At 53.2% G+C, this 25211-nt stretch overlaps 1 protein-coding gene across 1 annotated transcript; it reads left to right on the forward strand.

Annotated features, from left to right (window-relative positions):
* Positions 1-733: 733 nt before the first annotated feature.
* Positions 734-25211, forward strand: RPH3A (rabphilin 3A; the record flags this gene model as incomplete). The annotated part of the gene is made up of 20 exons (XM_082324700.1): positions 734-810; positions 1353-1367; positions 2202-2345; positions 10643-10772; positions 11072-11158; positions 11635-11800; positions 12239-12274; positions 14742-14894; positions 16334-16426; positions 16600-16659; positions 16730-16951; positions 18031-18110; positions 18464-18538; positions 19797-19906; positions 20507-20633; positions 21160-21216; positions 21407-21558; positions 23981-24062; positions 24620-24716; positions 25081-25211. 20 exons carry the CDS (start codon positions 734-736, stop codon positions 25209-25211), a joined length of 2094 nt encoding a protein of 697 aa, XP_082180826.1.

Genomic DNA, 25211 nt, shown 5'->3' on the forward strand with positions numbered 1-25211 from the left:
GTTCTGAATTTGACATCAATTTGTTTTTTCATAAAAATGGTCAGTTTTGCTGAAAGGAGAAGGGTTTGGAGAGGTCCCTTTTTGGTGCATCTTCTGGAGATGAGTAGGCAGAATGCCATCTTTGGGTCCTGTTGCCACATCCTCCTTCAGTGCCTCTCCAGGTTTCATTTTGCAAAAACTTTAGTAAATGAAAATGAAAAAGGAGGAGTTTTTGTTCCAGAGGGAATGTGGTTTGGGGGAGTACAGCGAGGTGTGCTGGGTTTGGGGGGGAAAATTTCCTAGTTTGTAGATTTTTCTCTGAAACGGAAACATGCTCTTCCCTCCCCGCTCTGAAGCCTCATAATTAATGTGAGGTCGGGTATCTCATTAATTACATCCGCACTGAGCACGGCTGCGTTGCCCTCCTGGGAGGGTGGCGGTTGTAGGCTTCTGTGTCTCGTGCATGATATCGAGACAGCGACTAAAGTGACATTCCTGTTCCTCTCCCTGCTCCCATTCCTCTTAATGCCAAAAATAAAGCCCTGCCCCATGTGATTTTTTTTTCTTCTTTTTCTCTCCGTACAGCGTTGCTGAAAGCACCAGGTTACCTTCATTGACATCACTGCTATCGGAGAGCACGGGCAGACGAGCAAAGTGATTGACTTCCCGGGTGTGCCAAGTCGGCGCTCGTCAGTGGAGGACCGGAGCGCCCAGCCTCGCTCTGCGTGTCCCTGGGTCCCCTCGGCAGCCAGCGATGACCGATGCGGTGGTGGGCGGCAGCTCTGACCGGTGGATGTGCCCCAGCGACAGGACCATGTCTCTCCGGGCCAGGTGAGAGGAGGGGGCCGGGGTTGCAGGGATGCTGCTGGGGAGGGACGGAGGAGATGTGGGTGCAGCCGCCCCCCGTTCCTCCTCTGGGGACATTGGGAATTGGCTTTGCACTGGTTGGATGGGGACATTTTGCCTCCTAAACCCCCTAAGAAACAGTGGTGGGGACAGAGCCATGGGTGTGCACACACCCCTGTGCTGACGAGGAGCCCTGTCTGTCTGTCCTGGTGCCCTCGAACACAGCCACCGTGCAGGGTGATGCTGCGTCCCACCACGCGGCAGGTCTCTGTCCTGGCTGGATGGGTGGTGGCAGCACCCATAGATGGGTGCTAGTTTTGGGTGCCTGGACGATGCAGGAGCGGGACGAAGCTTGTGTTCAGTTAACCTTAACACTTTGGAGGAGCAGTGGGGGTCCGTGGAGAGGGACATGCTGTTGGGGACTGCTACCCCTGAGGCGGGGAGAGCGCTGGCTGCGCTCGGGCTGAGCTGGCCTTCTCCCTTCTCCCACCTAATCCTTGTTCCCTCTCTTTCCCTGTGCCTCCCAGCAGCGAGAAGGAGCAGTAAGTATCTCACTTTTTTTTTTTTTTGGCCTATTGCTCTTTACCTGCTACTCTAACGGTCTTGAGAGTACGGGAAAAAACCTTGCCCCGGTTGCAAGATAAAAGCAATTAATTTGGGGAAGCGTTGCACAGGGTTTTAATGAATTTTAAGGTTTAAGACTGTGTGGATCTGCTCAGCCCAGGGGCAAAAGACCCAGGGAAGGTCTTGAGATGAGCAGAAGGATGAGGGGAGGAGGCGCGTTTGCCTTTTGCGTCCTTCGTTAGCGTTGCCCCTCTGCTGCCTGCTAATTTGCAGGGCTCAGTGGCAGATGTTGGTGTGTCACCAGGTTAAAGCTGCTTGATGCCCAGGCTGCGCTTGCTGTGTGAAAGGATCTTTGGAAAGGATGTTAGGAGAGGAAGAACTCCCATGTTTGATGAAACGTACCCAAAAAAAGGCCCGCTCCTGTGGCCATTGCCTCGGTACCGCAGCTCACTGGCAAACCCGGTGTTATGTGGCAGAGAGCAGGGTGCAAAATCAGCCACATCAGCTGATGCTTAACATGGAAATAATGAGAATATTTTTGAAAAAGAATTGATTTTTCTCCATATGAAACAAGTGTTTCCATATGAAATCCCCCCAAAATGGGAATAAGAGCTTCCACCTGGTGGGTGGGGGCCATTCGCAGGCTTCTTACTAGAAGAAAGCTTGGAGGATGGGGAGGTATCGTACCCCTTCTTCCCTGGGCTTGGGAATTGGTGCCTGGCTGTTGCCCACACACGCGCGTGATTGCACACACACATGTGCACGCACGCACATGATCTGTGGACGAAGCCCTGGCCCCCTTCTCCCCGCAGGCTCCCCGCCGGCTGGGCATCGCGGGGTGGCCAGCCTGACCGGCAGCGCAAGGGTGAGGAGCTGACGGATGAGGAGAAGGAGATCATCAACCGAGTCATTGCCCGGGCCGAGAAGATGGAGGAGATGGAGCAGGAGCGCATCGGGTAAGGCGGTGGTGGCACCGGCACGGCCGCGCTGGCAGGACGGGAGGGACCCCGAGCCTTGCCGGTGCCTGCGGGGGAAAGCGCTTGCTTGGCTGCTTTCCTGGCCAGCAGCTACTGCACTGCAGTGTTTCTCCTGAAAGGGAGCCTGCGGGGGATCTTTTTGAGCTGGCGTTGGTCCTTGGCCAGGAGGAACCTGTAAGCAGGGGAGGGAGCAGCTCGGCGTGCCGCTGCCACTCGGCATGCCGCTGTGTTCTGGACCAAGAATTTATAGTCTATTGATTTCCACCCCCACCACCCCCCCCCGCCCCCTCTGGTCAAGAAGGGATCATTAATAACATGTCATTTCATGGAGTGAAACTGCTGCTGCTTGCCCAGTCCTGAGCCCAAGCGCCCGTGAGTGTGGGCAAAACCATGGCTCACCAAAAGGTGTTTTATCTTGTTTTGGGAACATGGATGGATCCATCACCCCTTCCAGCTGCGTGTCCTGGCGGTTAATCGCTCCTGCCACCCAGAAAGGAGCTGTCTGTGAAGCTGAATAGGTCTGAGTGATGCCCAGCCTCGAGGCTGGCCAGGAGTTGGGACCAGCTCCTGGGGGGGTGGGGGTGCTGGTGCTGCCCCAGCCGCATCCGTGGTGGGGTACCCACGATCGCTGGCAGGTGCTGTGGGCATCCCCGGTGCTGATGCACCCTGGCGTGGAGCAGAGGGCAAGAAGTGCCCGTATTTGCTTTTACTGTGTCTCTACCCTGCCTGGACAAAGGTGCCAGGCGAAATAATGCTAATAATTAGGTATCGACTTGCTGTGCTGGGGATGGTTTTCCAGAGGGGATCTCCATAATCCTGTTTGTCAGGCGTCATGCCTTTTTTTCATTACAGAGAGGCATTTTATTCTTGCTGAGCTTAAACGTCAACTGCTTTGTTTTTCCTTGCAGGGAAAATACTCAGGCCCAGGCAGGAGCTGTGCGCTCTGCTGCCTCGGAGAACGTCAAAGCCCCTCTCGTAGCTCAGGGACAGCTTTGCTCAGCAAACAGGCGCGTGGCCCTGCAGGGCAGACACTTGGTGAGATGCGGAGAGGACCTGCCAGCGCCCACAAAGCCTCGCGCTGCAGCCGGAGCTTTAATCCATCACCCCGGCTGCTTAATAACCCTGAAATATTGAGCGTGTGTTTGCCATGCAGGCATGGGGTGCTCCACCTGCAGCACACATCTTCCTTGGTGGCTGCAGCCTGTTGCCTCCTAAGCGGTGGATTTATTTACTCATTTTTAGAAATACTTTGTTAGGAGCAGGCTTGTGAACAGCTTAGGCAGGTATCGCCTCCGTGGCGGCTGTTCATGCTGCCTGGGGCTCTGCGTGTGCCCCGTGGGTGTGCTGCTCCCCTGGGCTCGGGGTGGCTCCCGGCTGGCTTTGCCTCGCGTTACAATGTGCAATGCTTTCTCTGCTGGCTGTCTGGCAGAAACCAGGTGAAAGTAGCTATGAATGGTGGTGATTCATTCCCGAAAAGTGCTTACAAACAGCATTTCCCCAGCTTTGCGCATTTGCAGCCCGGTAAGAATTACTCTCAAACGTGATGCTCTTTGGATTATGCTTAAATCAACTTTAGCAGGGGGGGAGAGATTTTTTTTTTTTTGGTATTGTGCATTCCTGCAGCTGTTTGCAAACCTGCAGAAACTCTCCCTTTTGCTTTCGTTAGCCGAGTCGGAGGAGGTTTTCTCATCCTCATTCATGAAAAAGCCGGGCGGAGGACTTCGTGCCGTACTCGGAGTAGAGCAAGGGAAGGCTGGCGGATGTGCAGTCGCAGCTGATTTGCCTCCTGCGTGTAGGCGTAGCAGGAGCCTTGCCAACTCCTTTGTGTTTGTTGGCTTGCACAACAAGAGCTGTAGGATGTGCAGCTACAGAAATATGGGACAGCGTCTATATCAGTCTCGTACAGAATCACCCGTTCAGGAGCTGCTCGGATGTTATCCAGGATAGCTCCTTATATTACAAAATAATCCGGGTTTGCCAGGCTGGCCGCTGGCAGGGATGCAGCGGTTGTGACCGTGTCCCTTGGTCAGACAGGCTGCTCTAGGGAGATGCCCCTGGAAAGCCTGATTTTCTGCAATTTTCTGGGATTTTCTATTTCTGTAATGGGAAAAAAAAGGAAGACCCGTTAAAAACCTGGTTTTGGTTAACGTAAGGAATAGCTTAACGAAGTGAATGTGTCTTCCAAAGGGGGAACATGCGGTAAATACTTGGAGTTGTCTTAATAAGTAGATGTTTTTGAGGGGGTGCATTTGAGCTTTACATGTAATACTTGAGCAATCAGGAGCTCAGCAGCTGGGTGCTGGCTGCAAATGAACCTCCTCGTGCCTTGAAGTCCCTCCTGATTTACTGCCATCCATCTCCTCCATCTCCTGCCCTCTCATGTCCCCTCTCCTTTATCCGCCGTCCCACGAGCCCCTTACCTTGGCCAGCCGGGGCAGGGTGGGAACAAATCGATGCTGCTTGTTGAGAACTGGCATCGATGCTGTTTGTGGAATTGGACTTCATGTCAAACCCAGCTCAAATTAATCTAGCGAAAGAGTATTTTTAGTACCGGGGTGGATGGAGGCCCACGGGATATGTGAGCTGGATGCTGATGAGGATTGTAGGACAGGGACACTTTGGGTTTGTGGTTTGGTTTTTTTTTTTTTTTTTTTCTCCTGGCTCATTTTCTTGTAGCATAGAGAGGGATAATAGAAGCTGAAAAATCTGAAACAGTGATACAGCAAGAGTGTGTCGGGCATGAGTTGATGAAGGACTTCACAGCTGCCTGGGGATAATCCTTTGGGCCAGTTTAGGGGCACAGGGGCTGAAAGCCAGAGGAAAAAGGGCTCAGAGGGCGAAGCGGACCTGCGGCAGGGATGGATCTGTTCTTGTCCCTTCTCCCTCCCCACTTGGCCTGAGCTTGCTCAGGGTGTCCCTGCGGCGGCTGTGTGCTGTCTGCTGCTGTGATGCTCCTGCGGTGGTGGTGGTGATGCTGATGCTCCAGCTGTGGTCCATGAGGAGCCTGTTCCTCCCAGCTGATATGGGAGCACCTGTAGGCACTAATTGACTCCCTTATGCACCCATAATTGTGTGCCATCAATAACCCACCCAATCTGCTCTGCTGCCTAATGAGGTTCATCATGCTTTCGGCATCAAAGAAATTATCTTAAACCATCCAAAGTTAGAAATTGCCATTTCTGGAGAGCACCTTGTGGCACAGAGCTGGTTCTCCCAGGGAGGATGTGACACATCGCTCCTGGATCCGGCCATGCCCCTGCCTGGGTGCAGCTATTCCCTTCCTTCCAGTCCCCTCTAAAAGTGCAATGGTTTCACTGTCTCCCCGTGGGTCGCAGCCCCTCACCTTTCCTCCAAGAGGACCAGCTATCAAGCAGGATTGCACTTTAATTTGGCTGCTTATTGCTGGGATGACACATACATAATGCTGGAGCAGATGGTTGAAGTCACAGGGGATTAAGTCATTAACCTCAGTGGCCAGCAGTGGAGACGCTCTCTGGGGACCACAGTCTCATATTTTCTTCCTCGTATTCAGACAACACAAAAATAAAATTAGGGGCTAGGAAGGGCAAGGTAGTTGCTGGACACAGACAGAAATGTCTCCTGAGATGCCAGCTTCTAGGAGAGACGAGGTTAATTCATGGCCAGGAGACAGCTCATGTGCTTCTTGAATTTTTGTGGGGTTTGTTCTCCCCGCCCCCCCCCCCCCCCCCCCCAAAAAAAAAAACAAACCTCCTCTCTTATTTCTGAGACTGGGATGAGCCTGCAAAATAACAACCCTCCTGTAACACATCACAGGAGGCAGCAAGCACCTGGAGTGATGCCCTAGTGTGGAAGGGGATACTCTGAAATGCAGGAATCCCCCTGGCCTCCTTGGGCATCTTCCCTCCATAGTGAGGGCTCTCAGTGGAGGATGAGTTTTGAAAGTTGACCTGTAAGAGCTCAAAGGATGCTTTGCCTTTAGTTACCTGTGCACTTGTAAGGGAAGAAAATTGCTTCTAATTTTTCATCCTGATTTTAATTATGTTTTCTTTAATTTGTAGCTTGGCTTCTTTTCTTGTCTCTTTATACTGTTAAAATTAGTCTTAATTTAATATTCAGCCCTTTAAGGCACATGATTTCCCCACGGAGGCAAGTCAGTGCTTAATTCTGGAGGCACTTTGTGACCTCCTTTGTGTTTTACTTGCATTTTTTTTGCCACGTAAGCGGTGGCTGAGTCCATCCCCCCTGGTTCCTGCACGGGGCTGGGGAGCACAGATCGTGGTGCCCCAGATCAGGTCCTTCCTCGCAGGTCAGGTCCTTCTCCCGCCCCTGTGCAGCAGTTCATTGTCTGCTGCATTAAATGTCCTCCCTGACGCAGTTTAAAACCCATTAGGCACGTCTTTAGTCGTTCATTTCTGCAGAGTGGCAATGAATATTTAAACACAACAAACTCTTGCGTGCCTGCCCTGCTGTTAAGTCTTGTTTTCCGAGATCATCAGCACTTAATGCCAGTGACTCTCTGTCCTTCTCTGGGTTGCTCTGGTCCTAGCACAAGAGAAAATGCCGATGCCGTAGCACTGCGGGTTTCTGTCCTATCTAGGTGAATCCTAGATGGTCCCTCAGCCCAGCGAGCAGCCTTCACCGTGTCCCTGTGGGACCCTCCGCCTGCCTGAAATCACGGGAGATGTTTGCAGGTCTTTCTCCAAATGCGAGCCCTTCCCCTGCCTGCGCCCCTGGGTGCAGGCAGGAGGTGGCAGGGGATGTCTCCCACCAGCCCTCGCTGCCCCAGGGCTGCTCATCTTTCTCCTCCAAACCATATTTATGGGGCCAGGCAGATATTATATTATCCGGGGACTGTTTTATTGCTGTTATCATCTCAGGTGCATGTTAAGCATTTCAGATACAGTGTATCGCCCGGTTCTTATGTCTTGCTCCCATCAGTGACTAATACGTATTTCTTTGGCACATGACGGATGCTCTCCCTCTCTGCAGGGCTGTCTCCAGTAGTGGCGATGCTCCTGGGTGCTGGGCTTAGCCAGCTCCCTGCCACTGGCTTCAATTACTCCTCTTTTGGTTTTTTTTCCCCCCCTATTTTAGCAATTAGAAGCATATTTCCTGCTCTTTGAAGTTAGTCTTACAGAGGCCAGAGGGATGGGCACTTTGAAGTGCGCATAATGGTAAGGAAGATGTTGCTGTAGCCCTAGAGACATGCGACGGAGAGCGATGAATTGGATGGCTATTTTATGTGCAATAAAAATGAGAAACAAATTATAGGGGAGAGGGAGAGAACAGCTTTTGGGAAGGCAGAAAGCTTGTTCCTGGCTGCTACCTGGGCAAGAGCAGGGCATCCCTCCCGTTATTGGTTAGTGGTAGATGAACAGCCTGTGCATGGGGCTCCAGCACCTGCGTAGGGTGGTGCTGGATGAAGTTGAAGAGAAACCTGGGCTCTTTGCTCCCAATTATCGCCTTGATCAGGAGCTTCCCAGCCTGTGGGTCTTGGTGTGGTAACCCTTTCCCCAGGTCCTGCCCTCTTTCTGCCAGCTTCATGCCAGGACTTAAAATTTAACTTTTTATAGTTTTCTCATGGCAGAGTTTGAAGCAGAAAAAAAAAGCCCAATTTCTCCAGCTTGAATGGATGTTTTAATTAGGCAAATGTGCTTCATTTGAAACTGGTGCCACAGGTGTGTACTGACTGCTGAAGCTCTTCCACTGGTTTCCACAGCTCCTCTTAAGGAGCTGCTTCTGGTAAATGAGAGACTGGGAAAGATTTTGCAGCTAAATAATGACTCTCTTGAAATGCAAAGGCTTCTTTTTTTTTGCTTTGATTGTGCCATTTGTTCTAGTTTCTATAATAAGTTTGTTTGGGCTTGCAGATTTCCAACTGGAAGCTGCTTCTCTTGGAGCAGAGCTCTTGCAGCACAGGGTGGGGGGGGATTGCAGAAGATATGGGCTTGTACATGTGCTTTGATGCTAGGAAAATAAAAGTTCTGCCCCAAAATGTTTTCCCTGCCCAGGTGGGAGCAATGTGCTGTGACAAAGCTGGGTGTTGTTGGTTATTTGCTGTTGGGGGCTCTTCACGGGGACCCAGCATTGCATGTGGTGGGATTCATTTCATTTAAATAAGAAACCTTTGGGGAACAGCCAGTTTCCAGGTTTTAATTGGAATACTGCTCTTTGCTGGCCGGGTGTTTATGGGATGATGCAGCTCTCTTGAAATCACTGAGACCTTCCCTGTTTGCAGCCGGGTGTATTGGCCACGCAGCCTGGGAAGGCACCAAGGGCGGATGATGGCTTTAGCAGATGACTTATTCTGTAGGAGGAAATCACTTGTGGGTCATCTGCAAAGCAGTAAGCAGATGCTCAAGGGCAGGGATAGACAGCCACGTCTCTCGGGAATAACACCGGAGCAGGGAGTTAGGCTAGCGGATAGCTTCCCCGTTAAGAGCAAAGTGGAAGGGCATTAAAGCACATCACTGTGGTCCAGGCATGTTATTTTTCAACAAAAACTGTTTTGTCCAGGAAACGAACTAGCTCAGGTTCACAAGCAGAATTGCTCTATTTAGAGAGCCTGTAGTCATGTCACTGCCAAAACTTCAGGCGATGAAAACTGAAGGAACTTGCAAGCTCGCCTGTCTGCTGTCTGGTGACACTGTAGCTGTGAAACTAGTGATTTCTCCCGACTGCTGGCTCAGTCTGGCTCCACTGGCTGCCCGGCCCCAGCCGGCTTTCCCGCCTCCTTGCTGGGAATGGGCTGCAGGTTCATTAATAACCATCAGGAGGCACCTCCACGTTGGCAGCCGCCTTGGCCCGCAGTGTGCTCAGACCCCGGGAGATCAGCCCCCTGCATGGGGAGGAGTGGGAAATTCTCCGGTGGGTTTTAGGACGGCCAACATCTTCCACCTAAACAAGATGTTGTAATAATGCAGCTTCGGTCAGATAACGCGCGCTGAGTCACGGAGCCGCGTCCCCCCTTTGGGCTTGACTCAGTGGCTGATGAAGTGCTTCGAGATGCTCCTGTTGACTGCAGCGAGTTTCCAGTGGGGCATTTTATGAACTGTAATAGGTTGCATGTTCCATGATGTTTTATTTTTCCCCTCTTGCTGCTATTCCTTTAGCAAGCATCCATGTACAATAATGCCGTTGCGTTTCCACGTGCAGTCCACGGGCCGCTGGCCATCCTGCGAGCAGCTGGAGACCAACCACAGAGACACCTTATGTAGAGGGGAGCTTATATATTGTTTATGAGCGATTCCAAGGTGCTGGCAGCCGAGCTGTCATAAATCTGAAGCTGTCATCAGACATGTGGGAAAATGTCTTTTAGACGTCGGGTGTTTTTTATGGCACGCCGCGTTAGCGGCTCTGTCAGATTTGGGTCAGGCTGCCATGGGAGCGGATGGCAGCCCCGCAGGCGAGGGGGGCTGCTGCTCTCCACGGTGGGCTTGGGTCTCCTCCTCCCTTTCTTCATTCCATCTCCCTCCTCGCTGAATGGCATAAATAATGCATCCTTTTTCCCTTCTAGTGCTATTTTTAGGGCCAGGATTCTGGGTTAACTGAGCGTACAACTTGCCATCAGCTCCTGGGTGCTCAGCAGGCAGCTCGCTCCTGCTCCTGCTTTGCAAACTGCTTCTGCCCATGCTGGTTTGTTGGGTTTTTTTTTTGTTTGTTTTTTTTTTTTTTCCAGAAGTTGCTTAACTGGGATTTTTTTTTTTACCTTTGCAGTAAACAGATGTGTTTTTACAGTCTGTTCTCCAGTGAGCTTTTTGCATTTTACTCAAAGGGCTAAGAATTTCCATGAAGTAAATTATATGCAATCTTTTTCTTAGAAAATGAGAAAACTAATTAATTCATTCCATCCTCCTGCCAGAGCCCTTCCAAGATCTCCTCTCACAGCTCTTCCGTGGGTAGTCACTGGGACTGGGTGGAAATGTTTCCATTTGGGGAAAAAGCTGCTTCACTGATGCCAAACCACTTTGTGCAAAGGTGCTGACTTGGATGGATTTTATGCACGTGTGTGTATGTGGGAGCTGGGGCCGGTATCCACTCTCTGGCCGTGTTAGTGGAAGTTAATAGTCATGCAATATAAAGCTATAGGGGAATATAATACTCCGACACGTCCCCGAGGATGTGTCTTTTCCCCTGGTTGCATTCCCGTATCTGGAAGAGGAGAGGCTCTGCTGGAAGCTGCACCAGGAAAAGGAGCAGCTGGACCAAAGGCAGCAGCTGCCCCTCGGGAGCAGGACCCCCGCATCCCGGCTGTGCGGTGCCTTTCCTGACAGCCCCTGTCCCCTTTCTGCCAGGCGACTCATGACCCGGCTGGAGGACATGCGCCGGAGCGTGCTGGGGGACGGGGTGAACCGCTGCATCCTCTGCGGGGAGCAGCTGGGGCCGCGGGGATCTGCCTGCGTCGTCTGCGAGGACTGCAAGAAGGTGAGGCATCTCCTTGTGACCCGCTACCGGGTGCAGTCCCCCGGCCCCCCACATCCCCCCTGGTGCAAAAATGGGCACCTCGATCTTCTGGCACGTGTTTCGATTGCCCAGCATCCCTCTGCATGTGGCACAAGGGGACAACCCTGGGGGTTTCTGTAATCACCGATGTTTGTGCTGGGAGAGCTCTTGTTAACCGTCTCTCATTAACCTTGTGCTCCCGAGGGGTGGTGCTGGTGGGGTGGGACCTCTTGGTGGCTGCAGCATCCCCGCTGCCACCTGGCACTTTGCTTTCTCTGCAGAACGTCTGCACCAAGTGTGGGGTGGAGACCACCAACAGCCGGCCCCAAGCCATCTGGCTTTGCAAGATCTGCAGTGAGCAGCGGGAGGTGAGCGTGGCAGCCCGGGCGCTTCTCCTGCCCTGGGTGTTCCTCGTGCCCGAGTGGGGACACGGTCCCTGCGCTTGGTTTCACCTCAGACCTCTGAGATGGGACCACCTGCAGACTGGGGGATGCTCCCAGAGACTTTCAGCCTGTCCCCCAGCACCGTTAAAACTTGCCCAGCTACTTGAGTCTGGTTCATATAGGATGATCTTGTTTTTGATATAAAATGCTTTTATTGGTTTTGAGAAAACAAAGTCTTGGTGTTGAAGAGGCTGTCGTGGCAAGAGATCGGCTCCCTGCCACCTACAGTGTGCAACAGCCAAAGAGTTAATTCATTAGCAGGATGGGCTGTGGGGTTGCTGTGGGGCGGGGAGGTATGGGGGTGCACGTCCTCAGTATTGCCTGATGGAGGCAGACCCCGGTGATGCAGGGGGATGAAGGCTGCCAGGTCTCACCCAGCATCCCCCTGCCTGCACCCCCAGGTGTGGAAGCGCTCCGGTGCCTGGTTCTTCAAGGGTTTGCCCAAGCAAGTGCTGCCCCAGCCGATGCCCATCAACAAGAACAAGGGACCCCAAGCCCTGAGCGAGCCCAGCCCGCCGGAGCCACCCGCCCAGGACCCGAAACTCCCCTCCCGCGCACCCACCCGAGGTAGGTGACAGCGGGTGCTGACCCCCTCCCTCTGTGCAAGGGGCAGGGGTCCAGCCAGCGAGGCGTTGGGCCTCCTCCCCATCGTTTGCAAGGGCGAGCCCTAGCAAAAAGCATCCAGAGCAGTTGCGTAGCTGCTGCCTGTTTTGTAAAGGGTGCAGAAATCGCCCCGTTGCTCTCCCTGCCTGCTGAGGCTATCTCCGGGCTGTTCAAGTCGGGATGGCTGGGCTTGCAGGGATGTCCTTGAGCGAAGCAGCCCTGGGTGGGGATCTGGGGTGCCCAGCTGGGGGTTTGGGCAGTGCCTGGGTATGAACACAGTGATGCAGAAGCCTAGAAAAAATAAGAATAAAAAAAGAAACCTGGGGAAGGAGTCCCGGGTTGGCGTTGGCGGGGCAGGTGGGTTGCAGCTTCACAGCTTCTTGCTCTGTTTGTGCCCCCAAGGCCAGGTGGACACCCCGGCCGAGCAGGACTCCGATGGTAAGCACCGGCGTTCGCACCCTCCCCTATGCCGCTGCCTCGGTGCCGCCTGTGCTGAGCCCCCTCTCTCCTTCCATCCTTTCCCTGCGGTGTTTTCCCGTGGGAGGCAGCAGCGGCAAGACCTCTCCTTGCTGCTGCCACCCACTGCGCGGGGACCGAGTTATTCTGGGGCTTCCCCACCTACTGCACACGCCTGGGCTGAAACACTGCAATTGAGAGTGCTGAGCAGAATTGCCTCTGTAGGTGTTCTTTCCTGATGCTGATTGATGGGTATTTTTCTGGTTATTTAATGGCAATCCTTAGAAAACCTGCTGTGGAAACTTTAGGAGGCTTGTGGGGGGCTCATGCATGTCTGCGAGGGACGGAGCAGCCAAGCTGCTCTGCTCTCTGCTCTGGCCACGTCGGGTTTCCCCCACTGAAGCTCTTGGTGTCGGTGCCCTGCGCCCAGGCTTGTGCCTTGCATGGGTACCAGAGCAAGGTGAGGATGAAAGGGTCTTTTTTTATGGTTATACCTTGTTCCCTCCAGCACTCGCAGCCCCCCGAGTCTCTGCCTGTGTCATTGTGTATAATAGCAACACCAGCCGAGGGGGGCTGTGTTAAGCAACAGCAATCGGTGCCTCCTGCTTACAGGGGTGAAGCCATATTCCTTGCCAGGGTTCACCAATTTCTAACCTCATATATGCCCTGCGCTGCTCTGGACCCACATCCCCTGGATGCTGCTGCCAGCACTGGCAGGAGCTGGGGTCGGGGCTCCTGCTGCTCCTCGACCAGCTGTGCTGCTGGGAGTTAATTTTGAATAATAGCCCCCATTTTCACAGTTTGGCATTGGAGTGCTGAGTGATGAGATTGCCTGACCCTGCTCCAGCACCGGCTGCTCCTGGCTGGGCCATGATTAGGCTGGGAGCAGCCTGGTGGCTGCAAACCCTCCTCTTCTTCTCCCCTTCCTCGGCTGCATGGAGGAGGCAGTGGGGGGCTGAGGACACAACCCCCCCCGAGCGGTCCCCTCTGTCCCACCCTTCCTTTAGCCCAGGGTCTGTTGTGGCAGCGACAGCCCAGCTGGCAGATGGCCATTGGTGCGCAGGAGGCTTTAACGGCTGGTTCCCGGGGCTGTGTTTGATTTCCCAGTTGCGGCTGCCTGGGGCTTTGCTCCGTGTTGGGTGGGCTGCGGGCAGGCAGCATCTCAGTGGGCAGGGTGGGTGGCACAGCTTTGTGCTGAGCCGTGCTCCCTGCACCCTGCAGCACCGCTAGCAATGGGGATGTGGCCTGCGTGTCTGGGTGGTGGTATCGGGGCAAGCTGGGGCGGGGGTACCCATGGGGGGGTACCCTGGCTCAGCCGCAGCCCATGCTATGGCTCACAGTGCTGGTGGGGGGCTCCGGCTGAGCTTTGGCAAGGCTGTGCCCAGCCCAGTTGTGCCAAGTGATGATCTTCATCTTCCCATGCAGCAGTTGGGGAAACCGCTTAATTAAGACTATTTAATCGCGATGGTAGCTGGTGCCATTAACCTTCCTGGCCCCACAACAGGCTGCTTTTATTAAGCTGCCAGCTCACCTGTGAGTCAGGGAGGGTTTGTCAGGCTGCACAGCATCCTCCTGGTGATCAGCATGCTCATGATGTGCCCATGACTTTCCTAAAGCTCCCTTGGAAAATTATTTATTGCATCGCTATTTCTGCACCACAGGGCTCCTAGTTGTGGATGCTCGTTTCCCCTCCTCCCTCCTCTTCAGCATCGTGGTATTTTTACCCCCCTCCTCTCCCCCACCTGCAATGTGTTGCATTTTGCTTTCTCCTTGCGCTTGGTGACCCTGAGAGCCCAGCCAAGGATAAACATCCCATTTATGTCACAGCAAAGATTTATACCTGGCGTCTCGGGCACAAGCCAGGTGAGCGCTGAGACCTTTTCCATCGCATCCGTGGATTGCAATTTATCACCGTGAAGTGATCTCGGCACCCTGGTGCGTGCGGCTGGGATTTATCCACTGGGATGGCCACTGCGGGGTGGATGGAAGTGAGAGGCAAAGGCAGCTGTCACCATTGTCTCACTAATAAGTGGAAGATGATCAGCAAAAAGAAAATATGATCCACCTGTCCCGGGGACTGTGGAGCTGTAATGGTATTAGGGGTTTGATGGGCGCTGAGGACCGGCTGATGGATGCCTCTGGCCTTGTTTTGCTGTGGGGCTCTCGTGTCTCCTGGTGTCCCCATTGTTTGCCGTGTCCTTTGGGCTTTCCTAGCCACCGTGTGCAGGTTTGATGGTGCAGAGCCCTCCTGCTGCCCCGCAGGTGCTGGATGGCTGGCAGTCCCCAGCACTCTGGGGGTGGTGCTGCAGTGGCCATACCCATCCTCCTCCTCCTCCTGCTCATGCCCAGGCTGGGCATCACCCAAGCGGCTGCTCTCAGGGCTGGCTTTGGGGACAGATGGGTGGTCGGCGTGCGAGCCTCACTGCTGCCTTTATTGCTCTCCCCGCAGGCAGTGATGTGATGGCGGCTGCCCGGGGGAGCTACGTGGTGCCCGGCCGCAAGCCGGCCGAGGGCAGGCCGGGCCCGTGCAGCAGCGAGCACGCTGGCGGGGATGCCGACAGTCACGACTACGCTGCCGAGAGCGGGGTCAGCAGGAGCCCTGGTGAGAGCTGCGCTTCTGCACGCTTGTGTACACTTCTGTGTACTTGTGCACACTTCTGCATGCTTGGAAGGAGAGGGCTGGGGGGCGTGAAGCTGGCAGCCGTGCGAGGGTCGTCTCTGCTCTTGATGTGCAGCACTAAGTGATGCTGAGGGTTTTCATGTTGCAGAGCATCGGTGCCTGCTTCCCGCGCCGCTCGTCTGCTGTTTTACACTGCTCCATGGGGTTTGCTGATGGGGAGGTCCGGGGTGTTAGTGGGATCGAGGGGTGGCCTGGAGAGGGATCCTGCAGGGAGGAGAGGCAGGATCCTGCCGTGCTTTTCCCTGCAGAGGGGCATCTTATGGCTCATGGAAGGACATGAATTTGAAAAGCCCCATGCACAATGTGAGAGCTGTAAGCGAAGAGAGGAGTGGGCTCAGCGCTCACCAGGCTAATTTTAAGCAGAGATGAAATGCAACTGAGTTGGGACCCTAAGTAAAAGCGTTTTTTGTGCTGCTATGCGCCCACCTTGCTGCCGGGGTGGGCAGGTGCCCCACGAGGCGCTGCCGAAGGAGCAGGCGTGGGCCAGCCCTGCCTGTGGGAGCCCGTGCTTTGCTGGCAGGGGCCTGGCTGGGGATGTCGTTTCTTGTTTCATGAAAATTTGATGTGCTCCAAGCTATTGTAAATGGCTGTGATACGAATGAGTGGCTGACAGCGTTTGGCAGGGCCTGGATCCTCCCCAGGTGCCTCCAGAAGGGGAAAAGCACTTGCAGAGACCACTTTTCATCTAGGAGCTGAGCTTGCATATTTAATTGGTGAAGCTAAAAATGTTTGGAAAATATCCAAATCATCATTCCGTGAGGAAGAAAGGAATATTCAATGGCAGGATAGTCAGGTAATAGCTGGAGAGGGATGTTCAGGGCTGCCCAGGCTCCTGCCATGGGGAGCCGGTGTTTTAATTCATGTTTGGGTGGATAACCCTTGAGGGTGCACCCGTGGCTGTCTCAGGGGATGCTGTGCAGCAGTGGTCCTGGGGTGTTGCTGCTAGTCGGGCGTGCAGGGGGACGGGGGCGTGCAGGGGGATGGGGGTGTGACAGGCATTGCAGTGATGCTCCCGGGTTTGTTCGCTTTCCAGCACCCAGCCACCCTCCACGTCCACCCTCCTTGTTCCACCTCTCCCGTGTCTCCCTCTTTTGCAGGCGGATTGGTGCAGCACGGGGTCCCTCTAGTGAAACGCTTGCCGCTCCAGCCTGGGCTGCACCCGTGCCCCACAGCGCTGACCCCAAAAGCGTGCGGGGCTGAGCCGTTATCTCGGCCACCTCCATCCATCGGCCAAACCTCTTTCCTCTCAGCTGCCTCTGGCTGCCCTTCCCCGGCCGAATTCCAGCTGTAACTCCCTCTTTGACACAGGCAAAACCCCTGGGGCCCAAAACGCCGTTGCTGATTCTCCCTTCTCCTTGCAGGCGTGAAGCGGACCAACTCCCTGCAAGCCCCACGGCCGCCCCCGCCAGCTGCTGCTGGCCTCGCTCCTGGTCCCAGTCCAGCAGCACCCCCAGGTAGGATGCGATGGGGAGGCAGCCAGGATGTTCAGTTGCTGGGGGGAACACCCCGATGTCCTGCCATGGGCAGGGACCCCCCTGCTTGGGGGATAGTGCCAGCACTGGGGTGGGAGAGGGGATGGAAGGCATCGCTCAGGTGAATGCCCTAGTAATGCTGCATCTATCCCCAGCGCCACTGGCAGCGGGAAGACCGGGTCCCGGGGCAGCTGGCCGGTTCCCGGAGAGACAAGGTAAAATTTGGCTGCCTGCGAGGGGCTGGGGGGCAGAGCGCGGCGGGGGCTAACAAGGTCCCTTCCTCAGCGAGCCCACCACTGGGACCCCCGGAGCCGGCCCGCGCCGCCGCCAGGGAGGAGCGAGGAGGGGGCTACGCCATGCCCCCCGCCAGAGAGGAGAGGCCAGCCCGGCAGCCCCCCGCCTTCCCGCAGCCCCCCGCCGTCCCACCAGTGCCTGCCGCCCTGCTGCGGCAGCCGCCCCAGGAGGAAGAGGAGGAGGATGCTAATAGCTATGACTCTGATGAAGGCAGTAAGTACCCAGGGCTCCTGGCCAGAGGGGAGGGAGTGGTTTCTTTGGGAAACCCGGAATTTTGAGGAGGTGGTTGCTGCAGGACTGTGACACACGGCATAAGGTCATGGGTCTCTGACAGGGAGAGTCCTTGGGGAACGCTGCTTCCCCATGCGGCTCGGAGCCGGGGCAGGGTCTCGCAGGCTCTCCCTGCTCAGTCAGTTCAGCGCAGCTTGTAGGATCTTCAGTCAGTTTTGCACCAAATTACTGAGCTCTGACGTGTGACGGTTTAGGCTCTGTGTTCACACAACCTTCCCATTTCCAAATTTGAGTCCTGAAGGCGGCTGCCTCTTTCCATCAGAGCATCCTTTGCTGCAAGCAACGCACCTGGACCTGTCCGTAGGAAAGTCTTGGTGGCTTCAGTACCTTTACACCATGAGATCTTGGGGTTTAGTCATTTGCTCCCCTAACGAGGCAGTTTGCTGCGTGAGGGTGAGCATCTGTGGCAGGGCATTGCTTTGCCTGTCCAGCCCATTCCCACCCAGGATGGGAAGAGCTGCTCCAGGCCAGGGGCGGGTGCAGAAATCGTGCATGGGTAGGAGCAGATGGACCCAGCTGAGGTTCTGTGATCTTTTCCTGGTGAGCATGTGAAGATAAGCGTGAGCTGATTTCCAACAAGTCAAAATGAGGGCAAAACATTGAGCCCCAGACCTTGGGAGGAGATGCTGGCCACCCGAGCTGAAACACCTTCTCAAGGTGGTCCTGGGGTGGCATCGCCTCCCCAAGCTGTGCCCACAGAAGGGTTTGTACCGTTACATCCTTTGCCTGGTGAATACTAAGATCAGCTCAAGACCCCCAAGCTGCCCTCCCTGTACCCTGGGCAGTTCCAGCTTTGTAAAGCTTTGATGAGCAGAGCTCGTGAATCTGGCTGGCTTTGTGTGTGGCAGTTTGGCCGATCCTGGTGCAGACCCATGTGCTTTAAATGGCTTTACATTTGAACCTCAAATCTTTCTAATTATTACTAATCAGGGCTGATTAAACAGTTACTGGCTGGGGTTTTAATGAGGTCCTATTTCCAACTCTGCCCCCTCTGCTGTCAGCTACGCTGGGAGCACTGGAGTTCAGCCTGCTCTACGACCAGGAGAACAGCTCCCTGCACTGCACCCTCATCAAGGCCAAAGTAAGTGGTCCCCTTTTTCCCTTTCTTTCACTGATTTAAGTCCATCTGGCTCCCAGCTCCCCCGGTGCAATGGGCTGGGAGCAGTGTGGCTGCTGGCAGAGGCTGCTCCCCCAGGAGACCCAGCCCGGCCCCGCTGCTCCTGGCTGGGCAGGAGAGGTCTGTGGGGCTTTGCCTTGAGTGGGTCTGATGTTTCAGCACATCATGGCACCCACGCCTGCTCGGGGCAGAGGAAAAGGCTGTTGGCTTGCTGAATGCATTTTGTCTTTACCGAGTTGCTTCATGGGTAGCTTTTTCTCTTCCCTGGCTCTGCTTAAGGAGGATTCATGTACTGTGTTTTCTCTGTTATCTTTTAGGGCTTAAAACCAATGGACTCAAATGGTCTGGCGGATCCCTATGTCAAACTGCACCTCTTGCCTGGAGCCAGCAAGGTGAGGCTCTGCCTGGTTTGGGTGTGTTTTGGGCTGGGGATGCATCAGAGGTTTCTCAAAGCCACCTGAGGTCCCTACCCTGCATCAGGCTTTCTCCCCTTGGTTTCCCTGTGCAGTTGCTCACCACTGCTATTTTACCCAGGAGGTATCTCTGAAAAGTGATGATGCTTGCAGATGTTCTCCCATACCCGAGGAACAGCTCATCGTGCAGACAGGGATCTGCTTAGGGATGGAGGGGAGCTCCAGAGGAGGTGACGCTGTTAATGCATCACAAAATATCTGACAAAAAATATAGTTATTACCCAAGTTTGAACGATCCATTTGCTTTGAAGCTGCAGCGTGTTCTTGTTAGACCTGTGAGGAAATAACCTTTGAGTAAACTCTGACTCCCCCCCATCGAAGAAAGCCCTGGAAATCTCACTCCCTAGCCCAGCTAAGCTGATCTCGGTGGGGCAACCTTTGATGCAGGGATGACCACTGCTGGCCCAGTGTCCAAGGGCTGCTGACTCCTTGCTGAGGAGCTGCAAAGCTCTTTCCTGCAGTAGAGTTTTGCTCAGAGGAACTAAGTGTAAAACAAAGGGAAAACTTGATAATAAAACCATTGGATTGATATTTACAGGTTTACTTTATGTACGGGAACTTTCTGGTCTTGCATAGAGTAAATCAAGGTGGTGTGATCTTGGGAATTGCTTTGATTTCTGTTGCTCTCTTGTTGGCTGCTTTTTCTTTTAGTTTCTTATTTTGCATGTGTGTTTGTGAAAGACATGCGAACAATTGACAGAGCTCCTCGTTTCCCAAGCTGTCATCTCCTTTAAACCACAAGAGTCGTTACCCAGGCCCCACACAGCCTGTCCTGTGCAACTTTTTCTTGTACAAGTGTCCTTGAGTGAGTAGACCGTAGACCTCAGATAGTGTAAAAAAAAAAAAAAAAAAAAAAAAATAAAAAAAAAAAAAATAAATTAAAAGCTAGGTGGTGAAAGGGTGCCCTGGCCACTGCAGGTGACAGAGTCCCCAGTGCTTGCATAAAGGTCCACCTTGTCAGGTCGGTGATGCTCACTTGGAGTTGATGGCTTGCCGGCGCGACAGCCTCTCCAGGCAGCGGTGATGTCCTGCAGAGTCCTCCGTGCCCCAGTCAAACCACCTCTTGTGAGCCAGAGGTGATGGAGCATCTAATTTACACTCCTCTGCCAGGAGCCAAAATTTAAGTTGGGAGGAGTTCAGGGATGTAATGATGCCGTGTTTCGTTTTGATGCCATAGTCAAATAAGCTGAGGACGAAGACGCTGCGCAACACCCGTAACCCTGTGTGGAATGAGACCCTGGTGTACCATGGCATCACAGATGAGGACATGCAAAGAAAAACCCTCAGGCAAGCAGAGGAGCTGGGGTATCCCATCGGGGGGTGGGATGGGGACCTTGGGGCTCCTCGCACGGGGCATAGCAAGCCAGCCTTCCTCAGGAGGGCACGGGCAGCCAAGTGCAGGTGTTGATAGAGCACCTTGGAAATGCAGAGTTTTTGGTCAAAATCAACATGCTTCACATGAACATGCTGATTTTGATGGTCCTTTTTAAAAAGAGAAAGAAAGGCATTTTGACCCTGTCATTTAATATTAAATTATTGGCATTACTATTATCCTTATCAGCATAGAGATTTGCATATTGCATATCTGTGCATGATTTGACAGTGTCCCAGCAAAACGTTTAGATGTCTCTCAAAATCTTTGACATTTCCTTCCTACAAGAAATTTCTACCTTTTGATTTCTTGCCCCATCACAGAGCACATATTAAAAATGTTGATTTTTCTGGCAAAACAGGAGTTGTGTTTTCTGACTGCTTTTTGTCAAAGGAGAGCCAGATGGGTGGAGGCTTCAGCCACCCCTGAGTAGTGCCCTTGCAGGAGTGGTTTCGTGCTCCAGAGTCAGGTACTGCTCCAGCCTCGTTGATGTTCAACTTTCCTGTTCCCTTCAGGATCTCCGTGTGTGATGAAGACAAATTTGGCCACAACGAGTTTATTGGAGAAACTAGAGTTTCCTTGAAAAAACTCAAAGCCAATCAGAAAAAGAACTTCAACATCTGCTTGGAGAGAGTAATACCAGTGAGTTTCTGTGACATTTCTTTGTGCTACCATTAATGTTGAGGTTGCTGACAAGCTGCATGTGAGGGAGTTAGTGGTGAGCTTGGAGCTGGAACCAGCCAAGAGCTGTAGGTGCCTGACTTCACTGGCATCTTTAGGAGTTGGATTCCCACCCATGCCCGGGCTGATGTGACATGTCAAGGCCAGGAGATAAAAGCGTGGTGGGAATCCAGGGGAAGTGACTCCAGGGATCTCCCGGGTGGCTGCAGATCTGCTGGCGTTGCCAGCCTATGCTGATGTATGTCACCGTGGAGAGAGAGAGCAGGTTGCTCCTTCCCTGAGCTCTGCTCCCCAGTGCTCTGGTTGAGGTGCTGAGTCTGCTGAGGTGGAGGTTGATGGAGCAGAGGAATGTACCTGAGCCCCTTTCCACTCCTGAGGCCAGCAAAAGAGCTGGGCTGGGCTCCCGGCGGTGTGTCTGCCATAAGATGATGCCTCTCCCAGCTGCGGTCACTCATGGCAGTCTCTCTTTTTCCCTTCCCCATCCAAGATGAAACGTGCTGGAACAACGGGCTCATCCCGTGGGATGGCACTATACGAAGAGGAGGTAAGAGTCCTTGGAGGACGACATGCTCCATGTGCGATTCACCCATCATCTCTCATGCACGAGCCCCCTTTTCCCCCCCTCCATGGGGACACAAGGTTCCCTTGTATCCATCTTGTCTCATCTGTTCTGCGGTTGACAGTCTTCCTCACTCAGCCTCTGTGTCCCCATGTCTGGTCATTTCCTCTTGCAGGTAGATCGTGGCGGGGATGTGGAAGAGCGTGGGAAGATCCTCGTGTCCCTCATGTACAGCACCCAGCAGGGCGGCCTGATTGTTGGCATTGTACGCTGTGTGCATTTAGCAGCCATGGATGCCAACGGATACTCAGACCCTTTTGTTAAACTGTAAGTGGGAGCTGGGGATGGCTTAGTGTGGTAACGTGGTCATGGAGCCACCCGCTGTCCTTGGACAGTAGCTGATGCTCTGAGACCTCCTTCCAAAACCACTGGAGAGAGGAGAATGTTTGCCAAGCACCTAGAGACCTCATGCAAGACTGAGCTACCCATCAGTGATGCCTGTGCAAGGTGGTAATGCTCTGCTTGAGTGCCCCTGCCATGGCTGAAGCTAGGTGAGACTGACCCAGCCCTTAGGTCCATCCATTCCCTGTAGGTTCCCAAACGCACAGACACAACAGCCACCCCGTAGGTGCAGAGCTGGAGGACAAGAGAGGCCATTCTCCCTGGCTTTGACCCACCATGCCTGCAGGGTGGAGAGGGCTTGATGTCTCTCCATGCGTGACCAGGTGGTCAAGAGGGCCAATGGCATCCTGGCTTGTATCAGGAATAGTGTGGCCAGCAGGACCAGGGAGGTGATCGTGCCCCTGTACTCGGCACTGGTGAGGCCGCACCTCGAGTACTGTGTTCAGTTTTGGGCCCCTCACTCCAAGAAGGACATCGAGGTGCTGGAGCGTGGCCAGAGAAGGGCAACGAGGCTGGTGAAGGGTCTGGAGCACAAGTCTGGGTGAGGAGCAGCTGAGGGAGCTGGGGTTGTTTAGGCTGGAGAAGAGGAGGCTGAGGGGAGACCTTATTGCTCTCTACAACTGCCTGAAAGGAGGTTATAGCAAGGTGGGGGTCGGTCTCTTCTGCCTAGTAACAAGCAATAGGACGAGAGGAAACAGCCTCAAGCTGCACCAGGGGGAGTTTAGGTTGGATATTAGGAAAAACTTCTTCACCGAAAGGGCAGTCAGGCCCTTCCACAGGCTGCCCAGGGAAGTGGTTGAATCCCCATCCCTGGAGGTATTTAAAAGACGGGTAGATGTGGTGCTTGAGGACATGGTTTATTGGTGGACTTGGCAGTGATAGGTTAACGGTTAGACTCAATGATCTTAAGGGTCTTTTCTAACCTAAACAATTCTGTGATTCTAGAGCACGTGCCCCACTTGCTGCCCTGTAAGCCCATGTGCTTGTAGCTGGGAGCCCAGGGATTGCCCTGCCATGCCTGTCCCTGTCCCGTGCCGTGTCTCCCCTGCAAACAAATCAGCTTAATTAACGCAGACAGTGGTGTTTGCTGTGATTCATGCCAGCGATACCTTGCCGCAATGGGAGTGGGTCTTCTTGAGCAGCAGCACACCCGTCGGTGCTCTCAGCTGCGGAGGCAGGTGACGGGGGAGCGGTGCTTGTCGAGTGGCTCCTGCAAACACGGGGAATAAGATCATTTTAACTTGAACTTCATAAACTGCAACACAGAGAGGACCCTGCAGTCATTCCTGGTTGTGGTTGTGGCTGCAGATGGGTTTTCGTTGCTGTTTTCTCTTTGCCTTCAGGAAAAAACCTCTATTCTCCCCAAAAGTCATTCAATAACTCTTGTGTTGAACATTTTGCATGTCTTTTTGTAGCTGAGTGGAACTGAGTAGTTTTCCTTCTCAGTCTCTCTCTTATTTTTTATATTTTCCATCCCTACAAACAGAAGATGGTAGCTTTCCATTTTTAAATCAACTTCCAACACAGATCTAGTTAATGCCAACTCTACAATTTAGTTCTGGGTCTGCAGCCAGGCTGCAAAGGCCAAGCCCTAATTTTTCTTACATTCTGTAGGTGAACCTGCCTTGGCTGAGTATAGTAGTCTGCATGGTATTAAACACTAACGGGCTATTTTTAATCACCATCCCCCCCCCATTTCTCCCTATCTCTGTATGTGTTCACATGTTCTTGGCTGGGTATTCCAGCAGCCAGGCTCGGTGACTGGCTGTGCAATTGCCCTCATCGGCTGGTGACCAGCCAGGCTGCTCATTTTCCGTATTCCCTAACCATTTTATCTGCTCCCCACTGTCAGCCTCGGCAGGTTCCTCCCCAGCGAAACGCAGAGTTCACCTGCTTTTGCTCCGTAAAACGCCTACAACCATTTCATTTAGCACAGCTTGGGGAAAAAAGACTTGGGATGAATGCATGGTTTGGAAGGACATCAAGAGTGCACGTGCAGGCTCGCTGCCTTCTGGTGTCTGAATGTTACCCAGCTCCTCTGAGCAAGAGATGCTCCCGCAGAAAGGCTACTGCTCAGCTCAGCGCTCTGTGCAAAGCGGGTGTTTATGGATTTCTGTGTCTTGTCTGGCAATCCAGGGGAAAAAAAAAAGAAAAAAGAGTATTCAGTACTGATTTTACATTTATTTTAGATAATTTTAGAAGGTGGGAAAGGAGACTGGCTAACCCATTTCTTTGCCTTAAGTATCTTTAGTTGCTTTTTTTTCTAGCCCAAAACCATACTTTTTTTAGCTTATAAACTCACACTGTTGTTGTACTTGAGTTTTGAGCTGTTTTCTGTTGCCCCCAGTTGGCTGAAACCTGACATGGGAAAAAAGGCCAAGCACAAGACACAGATTAAGAAGAAAACATTGAATCCTGAGTTTAATGAGGTAAGGACAGATCTAATTTTTATATTATTAAATCAACTCAGCCAATTACTATGTTGTGTGGAGGAGGTGGAAAACAAGCTTCCCAAGGTTCAGCTCCTCGCTCAGCGTCCTTTCCCCTTTCCGCATCCAGGAATATTTTAGGAATGATTTTGCCACAGGAGATCTCACCAGTTCGGTGCCAGGCAGCGCCGATACACAGCAAAACCTCCCTGCTGCCTGCGCTGCCGGCTCCGTGTCACCCCGGCCAGGGGGTATGGGTGGGATGAGCATCCCGGGGCGTCCCGTGGCTGGTGCTGCCTTGATGGGACACCTGCACAGTGCTCACTTAGATACAAGGGGTGAGCTCAGCTTATGGGTTTTTGCAGCATGCTGTGGTCCTGGGAGGAGAGGTGCCGCAGGGAAGGGGCATTTGCTCTTCATTAATGTATTTTAAATATCCTCTCATTGGATTTTGAATTCAGGTTGTACAGAGAGATCATTTGCAATTCCTTAACTGCAGTTTTCTGGGTGTATTTTCCTGGGATGCTTGGGGTGACGTGGGTGTTCTCCTTCTGCAGGAGTTCTTCTATGATATAAAACATAGCGATCTGGCCAAGAAGTCACTGGACATTTCTGTCTGGGATTACGACATTGGAAAATCGAATGATTACATCGGTGAGCTGCAAGTCTCTGTGCTCTGGGGTGCGGTTTTGATGCCTGATGTAGTGCCCACTGTACAGGAGGGATGCACAGGATGCCCTGTGAGGAACCCCAGGCTGAGCTTTGAGGTGGGACCATGCAGGTTGGCTGGTACTTGTATCAGGCCATAAAATACCATACACCCACTGTACTGCCCCATCTCCAGCATCCCGTGAGGTCTTCTGTGCAGGCAGAGCAGCTGTAGTGGTTTCCACTACACTTTAAATCTAGGAGATGGAGAGAATTGCCTCAAACGTGGGGTCTTTCCCCATGGAAGTGATTTACTGGAACATCACCATCATCTCTGAATATGATGTCTCCTCTTCTCCCTTTCTTCCAGGTGGCTGTCAGCTCGGCATTACGGCTAAGGGGGAGCGCTTGAAACACTGGTATGAATGTTTGAAGAACAAGGACAAGAAGATTGAACGCTGGCACACCCTCCAAAATGAGAACCACGTTGCCAGTGATTAA

This window comes from Platalea leucorodia (assembly GCF_965183815.1).
Source record: "Platalea leucorodia genome assembly, chromosome: 12".
Classification (NCBI taxonomy): Eukaryota; Metazoa; Chordata; class Aves; order Pelecaniformes; family Threskiornithidae; genus Platalea; species Platalea leucorodia.